General features: G+C 36.2%; 1 protein-coding gene across 1 annotated transcript in view; it reads left to right on the top strand.

Annotated features, from left to right (window-relative positions):
* FSIP2 (fibrous sheath interacting protein 2) overlaps window positions 1-25,177 on the top strand; it is a 142,996-nt gene that overhangs the window by 20,702 nt on the left and 97,117 nt on the right. The window contains exons 8-9 of the mRNA XM_027964787.1: window positions 14,875-15,001; window positions 19,907-19,987. Of these exons, the coding sequence (XP_027820588.1) occupies window positions 14,875-15,001; window positions 19,907-19,987 (208 nt within the window). The remainder of the gene's footprint in view (window positions 1-14,874; window positions 15,002-19,906; window positions 19,988-25,177) is intronic.

Raw genomic sequence — 25,177 nt, 5'->3', positions numbered from 1 at the left:
CGCCAGTCTATGTCTGACGCAGGATGCAGCATGCTTGGGGCTGGTGCATGGAGATGACCCAGAAAGTTGTTATGGGGAGGGAGGTGGGAGGGGGGTTCATGTTTGGGAATGCATGTAAGAATTAAAGATTTTAAAATTTAAAAAAAAAATAAATAAAAATAAAATGTCAAATCTAAAAAAAAAAATAAATAAATAAATATATTAATCTTTTATTATATCATTGTGTTGTTGCTGTTTAGTTGCTAAGTCATGTGGGACTTTCACGACCCCTAGGGAAGCCCTCTAGGCTTATTACATGTACATTTTTGTATTGTTAGTGACTCGTTGTTCATATGGCAATCTCAGCTTACTTGAATTTACTATAATTATTATTCTCTAATATTTAATTTTTCACACCTTTTTTATTGGAATGCAGTGCAGGAAACCTGAGTTTGATCCCTAGGTTGGGAAAATCCCCTGGAGGAGAGCGTGGCAGTTCACTCCAGTATTCTTGCCTGGAGAATCTCCATGGACAGAACAGCCTGGCAGGCTACAGTCCATGAGGTCACAGAGTCGGGCATGACTGAGCGAGTAAGCCTAGCACGTAGTTGATTTAGGTTCAGGTGTACAGAAACGTGATTCAGTTATAGATGTATTCATTCCATTTTAGATTCTTTTTTCATGTAGGTTATCACAGAATACTGAGTAGAGTTTACTGTACTATACAGTAGGTCCTTGTTGGTTATCTATCATATATATAGTAGTGTTTTCTGTGTGTTATCACAAGCTTCTGATTTATTCCTCTACCCCCTCACATTTCCTTTTTTGTAATCATAAGTTTTCTTTCCATATCTGTAAGTCTGTTTCTGTTTTGTGAATAAGTTCATTTTTTTAATTGTATTCTACATATGAGTGATATCATATAATATTTGTCTTTTCTATCTGACTTAGTGTGATACTCTCTATCCAGGTGATCTATGTTGCTACAAATGGCATTATTTCATTTTTCATGGCTGAGTATTTTTCTGTTGTATATATGTACCACATCTTTATCCATTCATCTGTCAGTGGACATTTAAATTGCTTCCGTGTTTTGGCTACTGTGAATAATGCTGCAATGAACACTGGAGTGTGTGTATCCTTTTGGATTATAGTTTTCTCTGGATACATGGCCAGAACGGGGGTTACTAGGTCATATATAGTAGTTCTATTTTTAGTTTTTTAAGGACTCTCCATATTATTCTGCACTAATGATCAGAGAAATGCAAATCAAAACCACAATGTGGTATCACCTCAAAATGGTCAAAATCAAAAAGTCGACAAACAACCAATGCTGGAGAAGGTGTGGAGAAAAAAAGGGAACCCTTCTACACTGTTATGGCAATGTAATGGTACAACCACTATGGAGAATAATATGGAGATTCCTTAAAAAACTAAAAATAGAACTACTATCTTTTCATATGCTTTTTGGCCATCTGTATGCCTTTGGAGACATGTCTATTTAGATCTTCTGCTTATTTTTGATGGGGCTGTGTGTTTTTCTGACTGAGCTGAAGGGACTGTTTGTACATTTTGGAGACTAATTCCTTTTCTGTCTCATTTGCAAATATATTCTCCCTTTTTGTTTATGGTTTCTTTTGCTGTGCAGAAGCTTTTAAGTTTAATTAGATCCTTTTTCTTTTCATTACTCTAGGAGGTAGATCAAAAAAAGATATAGTTGTGATTTATGTCAAAGAGTGTTCTGGCTATATTTTCCTCTTTAGGTCTCATAACATCTGGCCTTACATTTAGGCCTTTGATCCATTTTGAGTTTATTTTTGTGTATGGTGTTAGTGAATATTCTAATTTCATTCTTTTGGGTGTAGCAACAGAATGCGCCAGGTATCTTCTAAATTTTCACCTGATGACATTTACTGTGTCTCCATTAACTTTAGTCTCAATCAAATTCTGGCACTGGGCATACCCATTAAACATGACCACTGATGGTAGGCATGGTAATACCACAGGCTGCTTGAAATATCGTAATGGAAGAGCAGCTTGAATTGTTGGTATTTCCAGTGCAGCTATTCTAAATTGGCTTTTTGAATTCCAGTGCAGCTATTTCAAATTGTCTATTTGAATTATGTTTTAATATAAACGCTTTTCAATTCATTTTAATGTGTTTCTTAGTATAATCTATATTCTTTTCTTTTAGATTTGACATCACCTGCATTTTTACTCAAATTATTTATTGCAGAGTTATCAAAAACTTTTAAGATAAGAGATTTATCTTAGCTTCTTTGTGAAAAATGAGTTTCATTAGTCTAACTTTACTCCTTTTTTCTGTTTTTTGACGTGTTTGTCTTATCTTGATTATACATTTAATAATTCTTTAAATCAGTAATTTTATTTTTCCAAGTTTGTTTTTCTGTTTCAGAGTTGTTTTGGTTAATCTATATTTACATTTATATTTCTATATATATTTTAAAACCATGTTGTCAATGTTTGCCAGGAAATTTTGCTGAGATTTTGATGGGAATTGTATAGACTGTATAGGTCATTTTAGGCAGAATTCATCTCTTGATTATATTGGATCTTCCAACTCATGAATCAAATACCTCTATTTATTGTCTTCTTAATTTTTCTTATCATATACTTATATAATTTGAAGCTTTTACACATCTTTTGCTAGATTTATTCCTATATATTTCATAATCTAATGTACTGTAGTTTGTATTTTAAATTCCAATTATTTTATGTTGGGATATAGGAAATCAATTTTTAATATTCATCATATATCTTATGTGGATAAAAACACTTACTAGCTCTAGTGGTTTTATTGTAGGTGCCAACTAATGTTCTACATAAATGATCATGGTGCTACAAATGATCTTGGTGCTCATTAAACATGGATGATTTTTTAGTTCCTTTTCTTGCCTGATTGCATTGGCTAGAACCTCCAGTATAATGTTTAATATATGTGATTATAATGAACATTATTGTCAAATATTTATTTTGTTCTGTCTTGCCTCTCTACAGAGCTATTAGGCTGCTTGACATTGCACCAGACCTTAATGATGTTTTTCATTTTGTATTTTAATTGAAATATAGTCAGTGTACAGTATTACACTGTACAATGTTAGCTTCAGGTATATTATATAATGATTTTACATATCCATACATTATAAAATGATCACCACAATAAGTCTAGTAAACTTTGTTATACAAGCTGATTTATATTATTGACTGTATTCCAGATGCTGTATATTTTGTCCCTCTAATTCATTAGATAACTTGAAATTTGTACTTCTTAATACCCTACATCTGCTTCCCACCAAATTCCTTTCTGGAAACCACCTGTTTCTTGTCTTTATCTGAATTTGTCAGTTTTATTTTTTAGGTTCTACATTTGCTATTATGTCACATTTGTCTTGCTGTGAATTATTTCATTTAGCAGAATATTTTAGATTGTCCATGTTGTCACAAATGGCAAGACTAAATATTTTTAATGGCTAAATAATATTCCATTGTGTGTGACCACATTTTAGTTATCCATTTGACTATGGATGAACACTTAGGTTGCTTCCTTTTTCTTGATTACTGTTAATACTACTACAGTGAACACTTGAGTGCCTGCATCTTTTGTATTAGTGTCTGTATTTCCTTTGATTAAATATCCAGAAGTGAAATTGCTGGGTCATTTTTAATTTTTTTAGGATTTTACATACTGTTTTCTGTAGTGGCTTCTGCCAGCTTATAATTTATAATCCAGACAACAGTGCCTTGAAGGTTCCCTTTCCTCCTCATCCTTCAGTTTAGTTCAGTTCACTCGCTCAGTCATGTCCGACTTTGTGCAACCCCATGGAATGCAGCATGCCAGGCGTCCCTGTCCATCACCAACTCCCGAAGTCTACCCAAACTCATGTCCATTGAGTTGGTGATGCAATCCAACCATGTCATCCTCTGTCGTCCCCTTCTCCTCCTCCCTTCAATCTTTCCCAGCATCAGGGTCTTTTCCAGTGAGTCAGCTCTTCGCATCAGGTGGCCAAAGTATTGGAATTTCGGCTTCAACATCAGTCCTTCCAATGAATACTTAGGACTGATTTCCTTTAGGATGGACTAGTTAGATCTCCTTCCAGTCCAAGGGACTCTCAAGAGTCTTCTCCAACACCACAGTTCAAAAGCATCAATTCTTTGGCAGTCAGCTTTTTTAATAATCCAACTCACATCCATACATGACTACTGAAAAAAACATAGCCTTGACCAGATGAACCTTTGTTGATAAAGTAATGTCTCTGCTTTTAATATGCTGTCTAGGTTGGTCATTGCTTTTCTTCCAAGGAGTAAGCGTCTTTTAATTTCCTAGGCTGCAATCACCATCTGCAGTGATTTTGGAGCTCAGAAAAATAAAGTCATACACTGTGTCCACTGTTTCCCCATCTATTTGCCATGGAGTGATGGAACTGGATGCCATGATCTTAGTTTTATGAATGTTGAGCTTTAAGCCAACTTTTTCACTGTCCACATCTTTACCATTTGTTATTAGTTGTGTTTTTAATGATAGTCATTCTGGCAGAGGTGTGGTGATACCGATTGTGGTTTTGATTTGCATTTTCCTGAAGATTCATGATGTTGAGCATCTTTTCATGTATTTTTTGGCCATCAGTATGTTTTTTAGAAAAATGTCCATTCAAGTCGTCTGCCCATTTTTGGTTGGGTTGGTTGTTTGTGATAAGTTATATGATTCCATTTTGTATTTTGGATACTAACCTTTTATTGGGTATATCATTTACAAATATCTTCTCCCATTCAGTAAACTGCCTTTTTGTTTTGCCAAGAATCTATGTGTCCAAAAAAGTTTTAGTTTCTTGCAGTCTCATTTGTTTATTTATTTATTTATTTTTGCCTAAACAGCCAGATCAAACTAGTAATAATATGCTAAAATTTATGTCAAAGATCATAATACCTGTTTTCTCTAGGAATTTTTTGGTTTGGAATCTTAAATATTTAAATTCTTAATTCATTTTGAATTTTTTGTATATGGTATGAAAAAGCAAATCAGTTTTTTTCTTTTCCCTTTAGCTGTCCAGTTTTCCCAACACCATTTATTGAAGAAGCTATCTTTCTGCTACTTTATATTTATGCGTCCTTTGTTGTACATTAATTGACCATGTAAGTGCAGGTTTATTTCTGGGCTCTCTCTTCTGTTGTAGTGAGTGATATATGTGTCTGCTTTTGTGCCACCTCCATACTGTTTTGATTACTGTAGCTCTTTGTCATATAGTTTGAAATCAGGGATTATGATTTTAAACATCTTTCTCAAGATTATTTTGAGAAAAGACCATCATCTATCTCAAAAACTTTTATGTTTCATACCAATTTTAGAATTCTTTGTTCTAGTTCCGTAAATGCCACTGGTATTTTAATAGGGTTTACGTTGAATCTGTACATTGGTAAATATGGTCATTTTAACAGTATTAATTCTTCCAATTTGTGACCACGGTATATCTTTCCAATTTTTTGTGTTGTTTTAAATTTATTTCATTAATGTCTTACAGTTTGTGATTTTAAGTCTTGTATCTCATTTGTTAGAGTTATTCCTAGGTAATGCATTCTTTTTGATGCAATTGTAAATGAGATTGGTCCTTAATTTCTCTTTCTGTTAGTTCATTGTTGGTTTGTAGAAACATGACTTGTGATTATTAATTTTGTATCCTGAAATCTTACTGAATTCATTTATTAGTTCTAATAAATGTGGGGGCATTTTTAGGGTTTTCTCTATATAATATCATGTCATCTGCAAACAGTTTTACATCTTCTTTTCCAAGTTGGATACAGTTCATTTCTTTACTTGTCTGACTGTTGTGGCTAGGAATTCCAGTGTTCAGTTACTAAGTTATGTCTGACTCTTTGCTCTCTCCTGAACTGTAGCTCACCAGGCTCCTCTGTTCTCCACTATCTCCTGGAGTTTGCTCTAATTCATGTCCCTTGAGTCAGTGATGCTATCACCATCTCATCCTCTGTTGCCCCCTTCTCCATTTGCTTTGTGTCTATACAGGCTCAGGGTCTTTTCCAGTGAGTCACTTCTTTTCATCAAGTGGCCAAAGTATTGGAGCTTCAGCATCAGTCCTTCCAATGAATATTCAGGTTTGATTTCCTTTAGGATTGATTGTTTTGATCTCCATGCTGTCCAAGGAACTCTCAAGAGTCTTCTGTGAACATCACCAGGGTTCAAAAGCATTAAATTGTACTCAGCCTTCTTTATGGTACACTCTCATGTCTGTACATAACTACTGGAAAAGCCATAGCTTTGACTACATGGACTTTTGTCAGCAAAGTGATACCTCTGCTTTTTGAATACTTGTCTAGATTTGCCATAGCCTTTCTTCCAAGGAGCGTACGTCTTAATTTCATGATTGCAGTCACCATCTTCAATAATTTTAGAGCCCAAGAAAAGAAAATCTGTCACTGCTTCCACTTTTTCCCCTTCTATTTGCCATGAAGTGATGGGACCAGATGCCATGTTCTTTGTTTTTTGAATGCTGAGTTTCAAGCCAGCTCACTCACCTCTTTCACCCTCATCAAGAGGCTCTTTAGTTCATCTTCACTTTCTGCCGTTAAAGTGGTATCATCTTCATATCTGAGGTTGTTGATATTTCTTCCAGCAGTCTTGATTCTAGCTTGTGATTCATCCAGTCTAGTGTTTTGTGTGATGTACTCTGCATTTAAGATAAATAAGCAAGGTGACATTATACAGTCTTGTCAAACTCCTTTCCCAATTTGGAACCAGTCAGTTCTTCCATGTCCATTCTAACTGGTGCTTCTTGACCTGCATTTAACTTTCTCAGGAGACAGGTAAGGTGGTCTGGTACTCCCATATCTATAAGAATTTTCCAGTTTGTTGTGACAGATAGTCAAAGGTTTTAGTGTAGTAAACGAAGCAGAAATAGATTTTTTTTTTTTAAACTCCCTTGCTTTCTCCATGATCCAACAAATGTTGGCACTTTTATCTCTGGTTTCTCTGCCTCTTCAAAACGACTTCCAAAACTGTATTCAATAGAAATAGTGGGATGGGGCATCCTTGTTTTATTCCTTATCTTAGAGGAAATGCTTTCAGCTTTTCACCATTAGCTATGATGTTGCCTGTAGGTTTATCACGTATGACCTTTATTATGTTGGGGTATGCTTCCCCTGTCACCTACTTTGTGGAGAGTTTTTTTTTCTTTACTTTTTAATTTATTTTTTTTTTATTGAGGGATAAATGCTTTACAGAATTGTATTGATTTCTGCCAAACATCAATATGAGTAAGCCATAGGAGGGTGTTTATCATAAATAGATATTGAACTTTGTCAACACCTTTTTCTACATTGATTGAGATAATTGTATGATTTCTATTTTTCACACTGTTAATAGGTATCATATTGATTTCTTCGCAGGTACTGAAACATACTTTTCAGACAAATCCCACTTGATCATGGTGTATGATCCTTATAAAGTATTGTCAAATTCTGACTTCTAATATTTTGAGGATATTTACATCTGTGTCCAGCATTGATAATGACCTTTAATTTCCTTTTTTGAGTGGTGTTTTTGTCTTGTTTCAGGGTGATTCTGGTCTCCTAGAATGAGTTTGGAAGACCCTTCCTTCCTCTTTGATATTTTTGAATTGTTTGAGAGGGATAGGTAGTAAGTCTTCTTTAAATATTGGTAGTATTCATCAGTAAAGACTTCTGGTCCTGTTGATTAAATTTCATTACTTTGGTAATTTCTTTTTTCATCTTTTATCTTCTTCTCAATTCAGTCTTGGGAGATTATACTTTTCTAAGAATGTATGTTTCTTCTAGCTTGCATATTTTATTGGTATATAATTGTTCATCATAATCTTTTATGATCTTTTGTATTTTTATGGTGTTGTTTATAACTTCTTTTTCACTTCTGATTTTATTTGGGCCCTCTCTTTCTTGATGAGCCTGGCTAAAGATTTTTCCATTTTGTTTATCTTTTCAAAGAATCAGATCTTATTTTCATTGATATTTTCCAACTTTTTTTAGTCTTTGTTCCATTTATTCTGCTCTGATCTGTACAACTTCTTTCCTTCTACTAACTCTGAGTTTGTTTGTTCTCTTTCTAGTTCCTTTGGGTATAGATTAGGTGGTTTATTTGAGAATTTTGTTCCCTGATGTAAGCTTCTGTTGCTGTAAACTTCCCTCTTAGAACTTCTTTTAAGTTCCCTCTTAGAAAAGTTGCTTCCCATATATTTTGGATCATTATGTTTCCATTTTCTTTTGCCTCCAGATAGTTTTAGTTTGATTTCTTCAGTGACCCATTGGTTGTTTAGTAACATATTGTCTAGCCTCCACATACACATATTTCTGTTTTTTTTACAATTTTCTTTCCTTGTGGTGATTTTATTGTGATAAGAAATGCTTGATATGATTTCAGTCATCTTAAATTTACCTAGAGTTATTTTCTGGCCTAAGATGTGATTGATCTCTCCTGGACATTGTCACATGTGTACTGGAATGTGCATTCGGTTGCTTTTTGATGGGATATCCACCATTTAATTTGTTGTTTAAGGCTAGTGTTTCTGTATTGATCTTCTGTCTAGATGATCTATCAGTTAATGTAAGTGAAGTTGTTACTGTTCCCTACTGTTATTGTGTTATTGTCAATTTCTCCCTTTATCTTTGTTAGTATTTGCTTTGTGTATTTAGGTGTTCCTATGTTGGGTACATAGGTATTTCCAATTGTTATATCTTCCTAGATCAATCCTTTCTTCATTATGTAATATCCCTCTTTGTTTTTTGTTATAGTCTATGTTTGAAAGTCTATTTAGTCTGATAAAAGTATTGCTACCACTGATTTTGTATGGAATACTTTCTCCATCCCCTTACTTTCAGTTTGTGTGTCCTTAGATCAACCTGAAGGCAGCATATGTATGGGTTATTTTTTTATATTCATTCAGCCGTTCTGTCATTTGATTGAAACATTTAACCCATTTAGATATAAAGTATTGATAATTACTGATACATATGTACTTATTTCCATTTTGTTCATTGATTTCTGGTTGTTCTATAGGTTCTTTTTCATTCATTTAATCTTTTACTCTCTTCCATTTTGATTTTATGAATATCTTTAATATTATTATTGAGTTTGTTTCTCTTCTTTTGTGTTGTATTACACATTTTTGGTTTGTGGTTACTGTAAAAATGTATGTGCATGCTCAGTAGCTCAGTTTTGTCTTTATGACCACAAGGACTGCAGCCTGTCAAGCTCCTCTGTCCATAGAATTCTCCAGGCAACAGTACTGGAGTGGTTGCTATTTCCTATTCCAGGGGCTCTTCCCATCTCAGGGGTCGAACCTGCATCTCCTGGGTCCTCTGCATTGGCAGGCAGATTCTTTACCACTGAGCAACCTGGGAAGCATAAGACGTGTGTGTGTGTGTTTAAAATCATATATACATATACATATATATATATAATTACATATTATTGCTTTAGTTGATTATCTCTTTGATTCAAATGCTTTCTAACAACCCTACAGTTTTATTCTCCCCTCCATTTTTAATGTTTTTACATATTATATTTTATATATTTTGGGGCATCCCTTAACTACCTTTTGTGCATCCCTTAACTACTTAACTACACTCACTGTCAAGTGTGACTCAGTATCTTGTCGGGACACTGCTCCTTTCTCCTGGCTCCTGGCTCACACGAGGTTTTGTTTGTGCCCTCAAAGAGTCTGTTTCCTCAGTCCTGTGGAAGTTCTGTAATCAAATCCTACTGGCCTCCAAAGTAAAATTCCCTAGGGGTTCTGAGTCCCTTTGTTGCACCCCCAGGTCTGGCTTTCCTAGTAGCTCAGTTGGTAAAGAGTCTGCCTGCAGTGCAGGAGAACCAGGTTCAAACCCTGGGTTGGGAAGATCCCCTGAAGAAGGAAATGGCAACCCACCCTAGTACTTGCGCCTGGAGAACTCCATGGACAGAGGAGTTTGATGGGCTACAGTCCGTGGGATGACAGAATTGGACACGACCATGCAACCAGTTTTCATTTTGGCTTAGCTACTTACTGTGGATATGATTTTACTACTTTTGTCTTTTAACTTTCCTACTAGTTTTATAAGCGCTTGATCCACTGCTTTTACTGTGTGTGTGCCTTTACCAATGAGATTTTTCCTTTTCTGTTTTCCATATTTTAGTCATGCTCTTTTCTGCTTAGAGCAGTCATTTTCAGGTTTCTTATAAAACTTTTTAGTGGTCTTTTCAGTTCAGTTCTGTTCAGTCGTTCAGTCATGTCCGACTCTTTGTGACCCCATGAACTGTAGCACGCCAGGCCTCCCTGTCCATCACCAGCTCCCAGAGTTTACCCAAACTCATGTCCATTGAGTCAGTGATGCCATCTAACCATCTCATCCTCTGTTGTCCCCTTCTCCTCCTGCCTTCAATCTTTCCCAACATCAGGGTCTTTTCAAATGAGTCAGCTCTTCGGATCAAGTGGCCAAAATATTGGAATTTCAGCTTCAACATCAGTTTTTCCAGTGAACACCCAGGACTGATTTCCAGTCCCTTATAATGAAAATGACTTTTTTTTTTTTTTTTTAGTGTTAGTTCTAAAAGGTCTTGTAGGTCTTCATAGAACCATTCAACTTCAGCTTCTTCAGCATTCCTGGCCGGGGCATAGACTTGGGTTACCATGATATTGAATGGTTTGCCTTGGAAATGAACAGAGATCATTCTGTCATTTTTGAGATTGCATCCAAGTACTGCATTTCAGACTCTTTTGTTGACCATGATGGCTACTCAATTTCTTCTAAGGGATTCTGGCCACAGTAGTAGATATAATGGTCCTCTGAGTTAAATTCACCCTTTTCAGTCCATCTTAGTTCGCTGATTCCTAGAATGTCAACGTTCGCTCTTGCCATCTCCTGTTTGACTGCTTCCAATTTGCCTTGATTCATGGACCTGACATTCCAGGTTCCTATGCAATATTGCTCTTTACAGCATCGGACCATACTTCTATCACCAGTCACATCCACAACTTGATGTGTTTTTGCTTTAACTACATCCCTTCATTCTTTCTGGAGTTACTTCTCCACTGATCGCCAGTAGCATATTGGGCACCTACCTACGAAATTAATGGGCTGACCTTCAAATTTGAATTACAGCCTTGCCAAATATTCTTAGCTGTAACTTTTCCTTTTATCGCTTTGAAATATTGTACCACTTTTTTCTGGAGTGCAAAATTTCTGCTGAAAAGTTAGCTCAGAGTCTAATGGATACATAACTGTTTGTTTTTCCCCTGCTGCTTTCAAGATTCCTTTTTTTTTTTTTTTTAATTTTTCCAAAAGTTGGTGTGAACCTCTTTGGTTGATCTTGATTGGGATTCTTTGTGCTTCCTGGACATGGATGGCTGTTTTCTTTCCCACTTTAGACAAATTTTCATCTATTTTTTCTTCATCTAAGTCCTCAGCCACTTTCCTTCTCTCTTCTCCTCCTTCTGTGACCATTGTAATGCAAATTATGGTATGATTGATGTCTAGAATTGTATTAAACTCTCATTTTGTTTAACTCTTTTATCTTTTTTTCACTTTGGCTTAGGTGATTCTGACTTCTCTTTCTTCCAGTTCACTAGTCCCTTCCTCTGTATCAGCTGATCTATTGACGCCTTCTAGTGTTTTGTTTTTTGTTTTGTTTTGTTTAGCTATTTTATTAGTTCCGTTTGATTCCTCTCTATGTGTTCTAATGCTTGTTAAACTTCTCACTGGTTCATCCATCTTCTGTGTTCCTTGAGCATCTTATGCCCATAATCTTGAACTCTTTTATCAGGTAGATTGCTTGTCTCCCCTTATGTAGTTCTTTTCTGAAGTCTTGTTTATGTTTGAAACATATTTCTCTCATTTTGCATAATTCTTTTTGTTTATTTCTATGTATTAGATACATTGGTTACATTTCCAAGTCCTGAAGATGTGTACTTATGTGGATTATATCCTTTGAGGCCCAGCAGTACACTCTCCTCAGGTCATGAGAACTATGTGCTCAAAAGGTGTTCCATATCAGATCTATATGGACTGGTTGACTGCCAAGCATTGCCTCACGTGATGGCTGCCTGCCCACGGGTGGACAGAGCTGGGTCCTGGTGCAGCTGGTTGAAAGGTCCAAGGGTCCCATGCCTCAGCCAGCTGACTGATAGAAAACGCATGTCTAGTAAGACTGGCTGTGGGACCTCTGGTGAATGGAGCAGGTACCAGGCCCCTGTTGGGAGACAATGGGTCTCAATAAGGCTGAGCGTATAGCCCAGATGGGTCCTAGTACTGTTGCCAGCTCCCTTGTGAGCAGGTAATCCCTCAGTGCTAACAATCTAAAAGGAAGATTTCAAAATGGTACTTGCCAGCATTGGTATCCTTGTAGTAAAACAGGCCTCCAAAAGTGGCTGCCACCCTCATCCCCATCCCCAAAGGGAATGCCAGTTGCCTTCTGTCTTTCCAAGAATCTCTCCAAGATGAACAAGCTGGTCTAATCCATGCTTCTTTCATCTTACTGCCTCTGTGTGGGGCCTCAGAACATATATTTGCATGTGCCTTTTTAGACCAAAGTCATTATTTCCTACCACCCTCTGGTTCTTCCATATGCAAGCCCTGCTAACTTCCAAAGCCAGATATTTTTGAGGTTTGTCTTCTTGGTGCATGACCTTTCTGGCTGGGAAGCCTAATGTTGAGCTTGGACCTTTTTCTCCTTGGGAAGAACCTTTGCAGATGTGATTATCCTGTTGTTTATGAGCCACTGACCCCAAGGTGAGGCTCTAGACTGTATTACATCTCTTTGTCTCCTATCCATCTCATTGTGGCTACTTCTTTCTGTCCTTAGTTATGGAAAGTGTTTTCTGCTAGTCTTCCTGTCATTCTCTTAGTTACCTTGAAGATAGTTTTAATTTTGGTATGTCCATGATCAAGGAAGGAAGCCTGGGGTCTCCCTTCTCTACCATCTTATCCACATTCCCTAATTTCGCTTTTTTCTTTTTTTTTTTTCTCTCAGTGTTTCTCTTTGGATGGTTTCTTTTTCTGAATATATATCAATCTCTTCCCCTTCAATGTGAACTCTACCATTAATGCACCAAATGCATTGCTTATCTCACGCATTTAAAATTTATTGGGTACTTTTTGTATCTTCTGTGTCTCTTGTTTATCTTATAAATATTTGGAATTCAGTTATTGTATGTTTTTAATTCAAGTGTAGTTCATTTATAATGGTGTATTAGTTCTAAATGATTCAGTCATATATATATATACACATATATATATATATGTGTATATATATATTCATTTGTATATATAAAGTCTTTTTCAAATTCTTTTCCACTATAGATAATAAGAAAATACTGAATATAGTTCCCTGTGCTATGCAGTAGGTCCTTGTTTACTTATTTTATATATATATATATATATATATATATATATATATATATATAGTAGTGTGTATATGTTAATATCAAACTCTTAATTTGTCTCTCTACCCATTGCCTGCTACCCACTTTGGCAGTCTTCAATTTTTTTTTTCTCTGCCTGTGAGTCTATTTCTGCCTTGTAAATAAGTTCATCTGCATTATTTTTTTAGACCTCACATATAACTGATATATATTTGTCTCTGACTTATTTTACTTAGTATGATAATCTCTAGGTCCATCCATGTTGCTGCAAGTGGCATTGTCATTCTTCTTATGGCTGAGTAATATTCCATTGTGTGTGTATATACATATATTGTATCTTCTTGATCCATTCACCTGTCAGTGGACATTTACATTACTTCCTTGTCTTGGCTATTGTAAATAGTGCTGCAGTGAATGTTGAAGTGAGTGTATCTTTGTGAATTAGTTTTCTCTATATATATGCCCAAGAATAGGATCACAGGATCATATAGTAACTCTATTTTCAGCTTGTTTATTTTAATGTTATCATTAAATCTAACATCTGTATCATTTCTGAGTTATTTTTGATTGATTACTCTCTTTATGGGTCGTATTTCTGTGCTTCTTTATATGCTCGGTATTCCTTGATTGGATGCCAAATATTGTGAACTTTTTATTGTGTGTGCTGAGTATTTTCATCTTTGTATAATACTCCTTAACTCTTTTTTCTTGGGTGTATATAGGTTATTTGGAAATAAGTCTTGCTATTTAATATTTGTTAGATGGGAACAGAACCATATTGAACCTGGGATGAGTTATCCGTTACTGGAGAGGCAAGGCCCATTTTAGTACTCTACTCAATGCCCTATGACTTAATTAATTTTTTCTGAGTAGCCTCATGAGAATAAGCATCATAGATTGGTGTCAAATATTGTTTCTTGATTCCATTGGGATGGGCCTGGCTTTGATCTTGGGTAGTGTCTCACATAAAAGTCATATAAGTGTTAATCCATTCTCTTGCTGACTACTCCTCTAGGGAATTCTCTGAGGATTACTGGGGCTCTTTCTCTGTGCAGCTGTCTCTTTTCTGGTATATCCAGTGTCAATATTAGTCCAGAGATATACAAAAAGAAGCCAGATTTCATATATGATATTCTGTTTATATGTATTTGACCTGAGTGACATTTGGTAAAGGAATTCTCCAACTGAAGATGATTTAGAAATTGCCTAAAATCACAGGAGAGCAATACATTGAGATGATGTCTGATCTGAAACTGGATACCCTGAAGGTGTGCAATGAGAAAAACTGCATCTAAGTGTTAAATATATTCTTCCTGTTTGACAACATATGGAAATTTTCCCATTACCACCCTCCCAAATTTATGTTCAGAATAACCTTACAAGTCACAGGACAGGAATGACTGCTCATTTCCAACATACTGTCACATATTAAATATTTATTTGTATCTTTAAACAGCAGGTTTATGTTAACCAATATACTTGTTTGATATTTTAGAAACAAGCTCTTCTAGAGAAAAAAATGGCTTATCATTTACAAAAAATGCAAGAAAGTGGCAATAAAAAAGAAGATATGAGGAAAAATACAAATGATTACGGAGAACAAGGTGGACAACATTATGAATGTGAGAATATTAATATCTAATGTAGCTATGTAGAAAGTGCTTGACTATATATTTATGTAAAAAATTCTTTTGCAAAACAATTGCTCATGCTTGCTATCTGCTTTGTACCAGGGCAGGATTCTAGGAATTTCCCTATCACAGTTCAAGTTGAAATGTAGACATATATATAAAATTAAGCTAACTAAAATAGCCTTATCAAGTGATTCAGCTGAGAGTCATGCCTATATTGCAGTTCTAGCCAACTTCCTTATACTTAAAATATATTTTGTGCTCAGTTCAGTTTAGTCACTCAGCCATGTCCAATTCTTTGTGACCCCATGGACTGCAGCATGCCAGGCTTCCCTGTCCATCACCAACTCCCAGAGCTTACTCAAACTAAGGTCCACTGAGTCAGTGATGCCATTCAAACATCTCATCCTTTGTCATCCCCTTCTCCTCCCACCTTCAATCTTTACCAGGATCAGGGTCTTTTCCAAGGAGTTAGTTGTTTGCATCAGGTGGCCAAAGTATTGGCGTTTTCAGCTTCAGCATCCATCCTTCCAATGAATATTCAGGACTGACTTCCTTTAGAATACACTGGTTGGATTTCCTTGCAGTTCAAGGGACTCTCACAAGTCTACTCCAACACCAAAGTTCAAAAGCATTAATTTTTCAATGCTCAACTTTCTTTATAGTCCAACTCTCACATCCATACATGACTACTGGAAAAATTATGGCTTTGACTAGATGGGACTTTAAAGTAATGTCTCTGCTTTTTAATATGCTGTCTAGGTTCCTTCCAAAGAGCAAGCATCTTTTAACTTCATGGCTACAGTCACCATCTGCAGTGGTTTTGGAGCCCCCCAAAAATAGTCTTTCACTGTTTCCATTGTTTCCCCATCTATTTGCCATGAAGTGATGTCATGATCTTAGTTTTCAGAATGTTGAGTTTTAAGCCAACTTTTCCGCTCTCCTCTTTCACTTTCATCAAGAGGTGCTTTAGTTTTTCTTTACTTTCTGCCATAAGGGTGGTGTCATCTGCATATCTGAGGTTATTGAAATTCCTCTCAGCAATCTTGATTCTAGCTTGTGCTTTATCCAGCCTGGCTTTTTGCATGATGTATTCTGCATATAAGTTAAATAAGCAGAGTGCCAATATGTAGGCTTGACGTACTCCTTACCAGATTTGGAACCAATCTTTTGTTCCATGTCCAGTTCTAACTGTTGTTCTTGACAGGCATACAGATTTATTAGAAGGCAGGTCAGCTGGTCTGTTATTTTCATTTCATTAAGAATTTTCCACCATTTGTTGTGATCCACACAGTCAAAGGCTTTGGCATAGTCAATAAAGCAGAAGTAGATATTTTTCTGGAACTCTCTTGCTTTTCCGAGGATCCAGTGGATGTAGGCATTTAGTCTCTGGTTCCTCTGCCTTTTCTAAATCCAGCTTGAACATCTGGAAATTCACAGTTCATGTATTGTTGAAGCCTGGCTTGGAGAATTTTGAACATTACTTTACTAGCATGTGAGATGAGTGCAATTGTGTGGTAGTTTGAGCATTCTTTGGCATTGCCTTTCTTTGGGATTGGAATGAAAACAGACCTTTTCCAGTCCTGTGGCCACTGCTGAGTTTTCCAAATTTTCTGACATAATGAGTGCAGCACTTTCACAGCATCATCTTTCAGGATTTGAAATAACTCAACTGGAATTCCATCACCTCCACTAGTTTTGTTCATACTAATGTTTCCTAAGGCCCACTTGACTTCCATTCCAGGATGTCTGGCTCTAGGTGACTGATCACACCATCGTGGTTATCTGGGTCATGAAGATCCTTTTCGTATAGCTCTTCTGTGTATTGTTGCAACTTCTTCTTAATATCTTCTGCTTCTGTTAGCTACATAACATTTCTGTCCTTTATTGTGCCCATCTTTGCATGAAATATTCCTTTAATATCTATAATTTTATTGTAGAGATTTCTAGTCTTTCCCATTCTATTGTTTTCCTCTATTTCTTTGCACTGATTGCTGAGGAAGGTTTTCTTATCTCTCTTTGCTATTCTTCGGAACTCTGCATTCAAATGGGTATATCTTTCCTTTTCTCCTTTACCTTTCACTTCTCTTTTTTTCTCAGCTGTTTGTAAGGCTTCCTCAGACAACCATTTTCCCCTTTTGCATTTCTTTTTCTTTGGGATGGTCTTGATCACTGCCTCCTGTACAATGTTATGAACCTCCATCCATAGTTGTTCAAGCACTCTATCAGATCTAATCCCTTGAATCTTTGTCACTTCCACTGTATAATCATAAGGGGTTTGATTTTGGTCATACCTGAATGGTCTGGTATTTCCCCCTACTGTCTTCAATTTACATCTGAATTTGGCAGTAAGGAGTTTGTGATCTGAGCCAGCTCCCAGTCTTGTTTTTGCTGACTGTATAGAGTTTCTTCATCTTTGCCTGTAAAGAATATAATCAATCTGATGGGCCCCGCCCATTAGAACAAGACCTAGTTTCCTCCTCAGTCAGTCTCTCCTATCAGGAAGTTTCCATAAGCCTGTTATCCAACAGAGGTCAGACAGAATGAAAACCACAATCACAGGAAACAAACCAAACTGATCACATGGATCACAGCCTTGTCTGAGTGTAGGGCCGCTTAGGATATACGGGTCATTTTGGAGAGTTCTCACAAAATGTAGTCCGCTGGAGAAGGGAATGACAAGCTACTTCAGTATTCTTGCCTTGAGAATCCCATGAACTGTGTAAAAAGGCAAAAAGATAGGACACTAATGATGAGCTCCCCAGGTCGGTAGATGCCCAGTATGCTACTAAAGATTGGTGAAGAAACAACTCCAGAAAGAATGAAGAGATGGAGCCAAAGCAAAAACAGCAAACCCTTGTGGATATGACTGATGATGGAAGTAAAGTCTGATGCTGTAAAGAGCAATATTGCATAGGAACCTGTAATATTTTGTGCTACTGAAACTAAAAATTTGTAAATAATTGCTATTACATACCAACATGATGTTCTATTATTTTGTCAGCCATAAAGAATAGACAGTACCAGAAAAAAAAAAAAAAGATGAAGGAAAGGAGGAAGTAGAAAAAGAAGGAAAGGAAGAAAATGGAAAAAAGGAAGAAACAAAGAAAATTTAAAAGAAGGACTTTAGGTCATTACTTTGTTATGCCCAATATCTACCAGCTTCCTCTTATTTCTAACATTATAAGACTATAGTAGTATTTGTTAAATTAATGATATTAAATTTTTTTGGCCAGAATAAAAATATGTAGGTGTTTTTTAAAATTATCTGTGAGTATATGTATCAGGAAAAAACATAATAATCTTGCATAAATTATCACAGCATCCCATCAGTCCTGTCTCTGTCCCATCAATGCTGTTTCATGGTGAGAGTCTCCCTTTGTCACTCCAGTAGATTACTAACTAGTCTCCATTGGCTCTTATTTTTACCTGCCTCAAATCCATTTTTTATGCTATTACATAATTATATGTAAAGGTCTGCTCTGATAGTTTCTTCTCCTGGCCCCCAAACATAAAGATTTCCATTAACTCTTAAATGAAGCTCAGACTTCTTAAGCAACCATTCATCACCATCAAGGGTCAAACTTAAACCCAACTTTCACATTACCTCCTTGAAGAATTTGGATATGATCTAGGAGGTAATATGCACCGAAATTGGAGCCAAACTGCTGAAGTTCAAGTCCTGCTTTATCATTTTCTAGCCTTGTAAATAGGCTATGTAAATTATTTAACATCTTTGATTCAGTTTGATCATCTGAGAAGATAATACTTCTAAATCCCATAAAGAGGCCAAAAGTTCTAGCCCTTAGCAAGCATTCAGTTAATTGTTTAATCAAATGAGACTAATGACCTTTCTTGAAACACAAGTTACCATTTATACGTCTGTGCTTCTCTTTATCCAAGTTTCTAGCCTGGAATGCCATGTTTACTGTTCATGTAATCAAATCCTAAAATTCTTTAAATCTTCACAGTAAATGACACAATAAAAAAAATCTTTTTTGATGTCTGTAATTAGAAGATACCTCTCTTTTGAACTCTCTAATACTTCGTGCTATTTTTAATCCATGTATTCCGTATTTCCCACTATCTTAATTACCCCTAATATTGTAACTCCCACCTTTGTGTTTCACAGAGTACCAAGTACTGTGTGTGTGCATGTGTGTCTGTGTGTGTGTCTGTGAATGTGGTCAAGAAGACATTTTAAACAAATTGTTACCTCAAATCTCCTGTTTTGAGGAAGTGTTATATATAAATTATTTTATCTAGGTGACAAATTGAGTTATAGCTCTATAGTGATGTTGTCATCTTCCAAATAGCTTCCAGAGGGACAGAGAGAATAAGAAAGGAAAGGAATATAGGGTGAACCTGGTCTAGTTAGAGGAAAGATCACTCTCATATGTGACAATTTTACTGAAAAATCATTGAGCACACATGCTATGAAGATGCTTTGTCCTCCTAATTGGTTAGAAGCAGGAATTATAATTTCCTGTTTTACAGAGAAGGAATATGTATATGGTTACTTATGCTAATTTGTGAGGCACATTCAAGAGTTGCAGTTGTCACTGTGGGCTAGTGGGTCCCCAGCCAGTAGTTCTATTGGTATCCCATCTCTATAAAAAAGAAATAGTAAGTTATAGATAATAACCCAGATATAGCTTTTCTCTCAGAAGAAAATTCTGTCCCTTCAAGTATATCTTTTAACCTAAAGGGATAATATTTGAAGAGTAATTCCATTTCACATTTCTTCTTGTTCTCCACTACCTCCCCAAAATGCTGAATATAATTAGCATGTAGGCTCATTTCCTATTATGGTATGATAAGAGACTCTATCTTGGGTAATTCTGTCATCACCATTATTAAAAATGAATGTTTTGTTGCATTTTAAAGCTTTTTCTCCAAAGAAGAAAAAGAAGAAGAGTGATGACATAAAGGTAGTTTATGCTGCTGCTGACCAGAAACCAAACAGAGGAGCATATGGTAATTTAATATTATAATAAGAAATATTAAATAGTATTTTTAGGGAAGACTAAATTTGGATGACTTTTTTTCTTTTCTTGGCTTAAATGCAGATAATTCCTCTATTCCTTGTCAAATGACAAAATTTGGATGATGCTTACAAACAATGATACAACTCTATTGCTTCCAGAATTTTATCTCTAATTACTAATTTAGTATTCTGGCCTTATATCATCATTTTAGAGAAATTAAATGGTCTATTGCTGCTGAATGAACAGTATGTGAAACAAAAAATTGCAAGATAATTTTTATATTGCTCAAAATGATTTTTTAAAATTCTGAGGTGGATCAGAAATTAAGTACATTAATTCAGTCTAACATGGGCTCCAATGAAATATCACTTTATTATTTCTATCATTCTGTGTTACTTCATGTTGTCTGTTAGAATTAGACCAGGAACCCAAATAACTGCATAAATATCCTCCAAATAATACACTATCAAAAGTATAAGAATATTTTAAATTGAGCAATATGAATTCTTCTCCCATATTAAATTTCCAAGGAGAAATTAAGTATAAAAATTAAATACATTTGTATTTATCAGTTTAATTCTAAATAAAAATGTTTAACATCTTTCTTACCTGAGGGTGTAATTTGATTACTCTCATAAAGTCTCTAGGATGAAACAAGATTGAGCTAAGGCTGTCTTCCACTCAGAACTACTGTAGTTTACTTAATTCAGCTCTAAACTTTGTGGGTCCCATTTTTAAAATCCAAAGTTTTTTTTTGTTGTTTAAATAAAACACCAAGGAATTACGTACAACATATACAATTATGACAACACAAGCCACACATATCTGCTAAATAGAGACAATAAAACTAAATTCTCAGTTTCTGAAGTAGCTATCCTATGCAGAATGGTTTTCTAAAACTCTAGTGTTTAATGCAGGTCAGAATCGTTTTAGAAAAGAAAGTTAGTCATTTAGTCATGTCCGACTCTCTGTGACCCAATGGACTGTAGCCCACCAGGCTCCTCTGTTCATGGAATTATCCAGGCAAGAACACTGGAGTGGGTTGCTATTTACTTCTCACTGATGTCAAAATCAGTGCTTCTTGAGAAACCTATATTCAGGTCAGGAAGCAACAGTTAGAACTGGACATGGAACAACAGACTGGTTCCAAATAGGAAAAGGAGTACGTCAAGACTATATACTGTCACCCTGCTTATTTAACTTATATGCAGAGTACATCATGAGAAATGCTGGGCTGGAAGAAGCACAAGCTGGAATCAAGATTGCCAGGAGAAATATCAATAACCTCAGATATGCAGAAAGTGCCACCCTTATGGCAGAAAGTGAAGAGGAACTAAAAAGTCTTTTGATGAAATTGAAAGAGTAGAGTGAAAAAGTTGGCTTAAAGCTCAACACCCAGAAAAAGAAGATCATGGCATCTGGTCCCATCACTTCATGGGAAATAGATGGGGAAACAGTGGAAACAGTGTCAGACTTTATTTTGGGGGGCTCCAAAATCGCTGCAGATGGTGATTGCAGCCATGAGATTAAAAGACGCTTACTCCTTGGAAGGAAAGTTATGACCAACCTTGATAGCATATTCAAAAGCAGAGACATTACTTTGCCAACAAAGGTCCATCTAGTCAAGGCTATGGTTTTTCCAGTAGCCATGTATGGATGTGAGAGTTGGACTGTGAAGACAGCTGAGCACTGAATAATAGATGCTTTTGAACTGTGGTGTTGGAGAAGACTCTTTTTTTTTTTTTTTTCAATTTAAATTTTTTTAAATTTATTTCTTTTTTTTTTTTTTTTAAATTTTAAAATCTTTAATTCTTACATGCATTCCCAAACATGAACCCCCCTCCCACCTCCCCTCCCCATAACATCTTTCTGGGTCATCCCCATGCACCAGCCCCAAGCATGCTGCATCCTGCGTCAGACATAGACTGGCGATTCAATTCACATGATAGTATACATGTTAGAATGGCATTCTCCCAAATCATCCCACCCTCTCCCTCTCCCTCTGAGTCCAAAAGTCCGTTATACACATCTGTGTCTCTTGAGAGTCCCTTGGACTGCAAGGAAATCCAACCAGTCCATTCTAAAGGAGATCAGTCCTGGGTGTTCTTTGGAAGGAATGATGCTAAAGCTGAAACTCTGGTACTTTGGCTACCTCATGCGAAGAGTTGACTCATTGGAAAAGACTCTGATGCTGAGAGGGATTGGGGGTAGGAGGAGAAGGGGATGATAGAGGATGAGATGGCTGGATGGCATCACCGACTCGATGGGCGTGAGTCTGAGTGAACTCTGGGAGTTGGTGATGGACAGAGAGGCCTGGTGTGCTGCGATTCATGGGGTCGCAAAGAGTCGGACACTGAACTGAACTGAACTGATGTCAAAATATCTCAGTGATATTGGAGGAAAGAATGGTAAATAGAAAGTACTGTTTTAAGCTTCACCAGGGTACCAGTCTGTGACAGTTCTCCAGGTATCAAAACTATAAATTTATTTAAGTATAACTGAAAGACAAAGATGAATTCTCAAACTGTATTAATGCTTTATCTGGGGATGGTGGGGAGGTATTATTTCTACTCTCCACTCCTAGAGATTGGCACATAAATCATTCCTTTTTATGAACTTTAGAAATGTACACTAGTGATACCACAATTATATATTAAAGTGTTCCTCTCTCTCATTCACCATAATCAAACTTCCTTACTTTGCCTCTCACCGTTGCACTGAGTATGAACTCCATATGGTGTAATAGCCTTTCCACTATTATGGGCAGTTTTCTCAACATTTTGTAATTGGCAACAATCCAAGCAGAGTTCAGAGGTCAGAATTCTTTACAGTTCCTGCTTTTTGTCTCTATATTTTTACATTCTCAAAAAAAGATCTGGAGGTAATTTATTTTGGTTTTTAAATTACTTTAAAGCAAAATGGAATGGTTTTATGTAATTGCATGAGTTTTAACACATATGAAATTGTGTGACTTCTGTCAAAATCGTAACATTTCCAACATTCCAAAAAAGTTCTTTGGCAGTCATGCATTCCTTCCTTCAACTGATAAGCCCAGGCAACCACTGATATGTTGTCCATCACTACAGTTCTTTTTCCTTTAGAAAATGTCTTATAAATGGACATTTTGATAATTGTTCCTTTCATTCAATATAGTGCCTTTGAAATTCATTCAAATTATTTCATTTGTCAGTAGTTTACTCCTTGTTATTTCCCTTGTGTGTATGCAATGGATTTTCTTCTGCATATACCAGCTGAAGAAAATTTGGTTGTTTCCAGATTTGGATGATTATGAATAGAAAGATCAGAAGTATACACTAAGTATAAATTAACCTTTTTGTGTGAATATGGGATTATTATTGTGTATGTTGAAGTTTATGAAGAATTGCCCATTCTGTATTCCCCATTAGTAATGCATGAGAGATCTATTTGCTATGCAGCCTTGCAACCGTTGATGTTATCAGTAATTTTTATTTTAGCTATTTATATAGATGTAATGGTATATCATTGTGGCTTTCATTTGTATTTCTCTGATGTCTAATGATGATGAGAATTTTTTCATACGCTTTTTGCCTTTAGTAAATCCTGCCTGGTGAAGTAGCTGGTGAAGTAGCTTTTCCTCATTTTTGTTTGGACAGTTTTCTTACTAGTGGATTTTGAAAGAAAGAAAGTGTGCTCAGTTGTGTCTGATTCTTTGTGACCCCGTGGACTGTAGCCTACCAGGCTTCTCTGTCCATGGGATTTTCCAGGCAGTAGTACTGGAGTGGATTGCCACGTCCTTCTCCAGGGAAGATTCCCCGACCCAGGGATCGAACCCAGGTCTCCAGCATGGTAGACAGATGCTTTACTGCCTGAGCCACCAGGGAAGCACATTGAATTTTGAAAGTTACTAATATATTCTGAGTATAAGTCTTTTTCAGGTATGTGATTTGAAAATAATTTAATCTGTGACTTGCCTTTCAATTTTCTGATTATTCAGTATGCCCATCCTTTTGCCCATATTGCACTGTCTTTGATTTTTGTAGCTTCTTCTTGTCTTAAGATGAGGTAGTATACTTTCCAGCAAGTTTATTTTTCTTCCCAGTTTTTATGGACATTTTAATTCATTTGCCTGAGTATTAGTTTTATACTCAGCTTTACATTAAAAAATATGCCAGAATTTTTGAATGAAAGAGAAATAAATCTTTATAGGGTCTTCCAATCCATAAACGTTGTATTTCTTCCTATTTGTTTCAGTTCAGTTCAGTTCAGTCACTCAGTCACGTCCGACTCTTTGCGACCCCATGAATCGCAGCACGCCAGGCCTCTCTGTCCATCACCAACTCCTGGACTTCACTCAGATTCACGTCCATTGAGTCTGTGATGCCATCCAGCCATCTCATCCTCTGTCGTCCCCTTCTCCTCCTGCCCCCAATCCCTCCCAGCATCAAAGTCTTTTCCAATGAGTCAACCCTTCGCATGAGGTGGCCAAAGTACTGGAGTTTCAGCTTCAGCATCATTCCCTGCAAGGAAATCCCAGGGCTGATCTTCTTCAGAATGGACTAGTTGGATTTCCTTGCAGTCCAAGGGACTCTGAAGAGTCTTCTCCAACACCACAGTTCAAAAGCATCAATTCTTCGGCACTCAGCCTTATTCACAGTCCAACTCTCACATCCATACATGACCACAGGAAAAATCATAGCCTTGACTAGATGGACCTTAGTCAGCAAAGTAATGTCTCTGCTTTTGAATAAATATCTAGGTTGGTCATAACTTTTCTTCGAAGGAGTAAGCGTCTTTTAATTTCATGGCTGCAGTCACCATCTGCAGTGATTTTGGAGCCCAACTACAAAACACTTACGAAAGAAATTAATGGTGACCTATTTGTTTAGGTCACCATTGATTTTTTTTGTAAGTGTTTTGTAGTTTTCAGCTTAGAAATCTTGTATATATTCTGTTATATTTATGAATAAGTGCTTCATTTTTGGTACTATTATACATGGTATTTTATAAATTTGATTCCCAGTTGTCCGTGGCTATTGTTTTTACTATATCTTTTTGTACAGATATTTTAGTGGTTTTGTTCAAGGTAATAGTATACTTGCTTAGCTTATTACAATCAACTCTGACTAGACATTCTTACCTCTTTATGTAAAATGTAAAGTGTAAAATGTGGAAATCTTACCACTATATATGTTTCCTT

The sequence above is a fragment of the Ovis aries genome, chromosome 2 (assembly GCF_016772045.2).
Source record: "Ovis aries strain OAR_USU_Benz2616 breed Rambouillet chromosome 2, ARS-UI_Ramb_v3.0, whole genome shotgun sequence".
Taxonomy (NCBI): domain Eukaryota; kingdom Metazoa; phylum Chordata; class Mammalia; order Artiodactyla; family Bovidae; genus Ovis; species Ovis aries.
The sequence above is the reverse complement of the archived record's forward strand: the minus strand, read 5'-3'. Positions and strand labels throughout refer to the sequence as shown.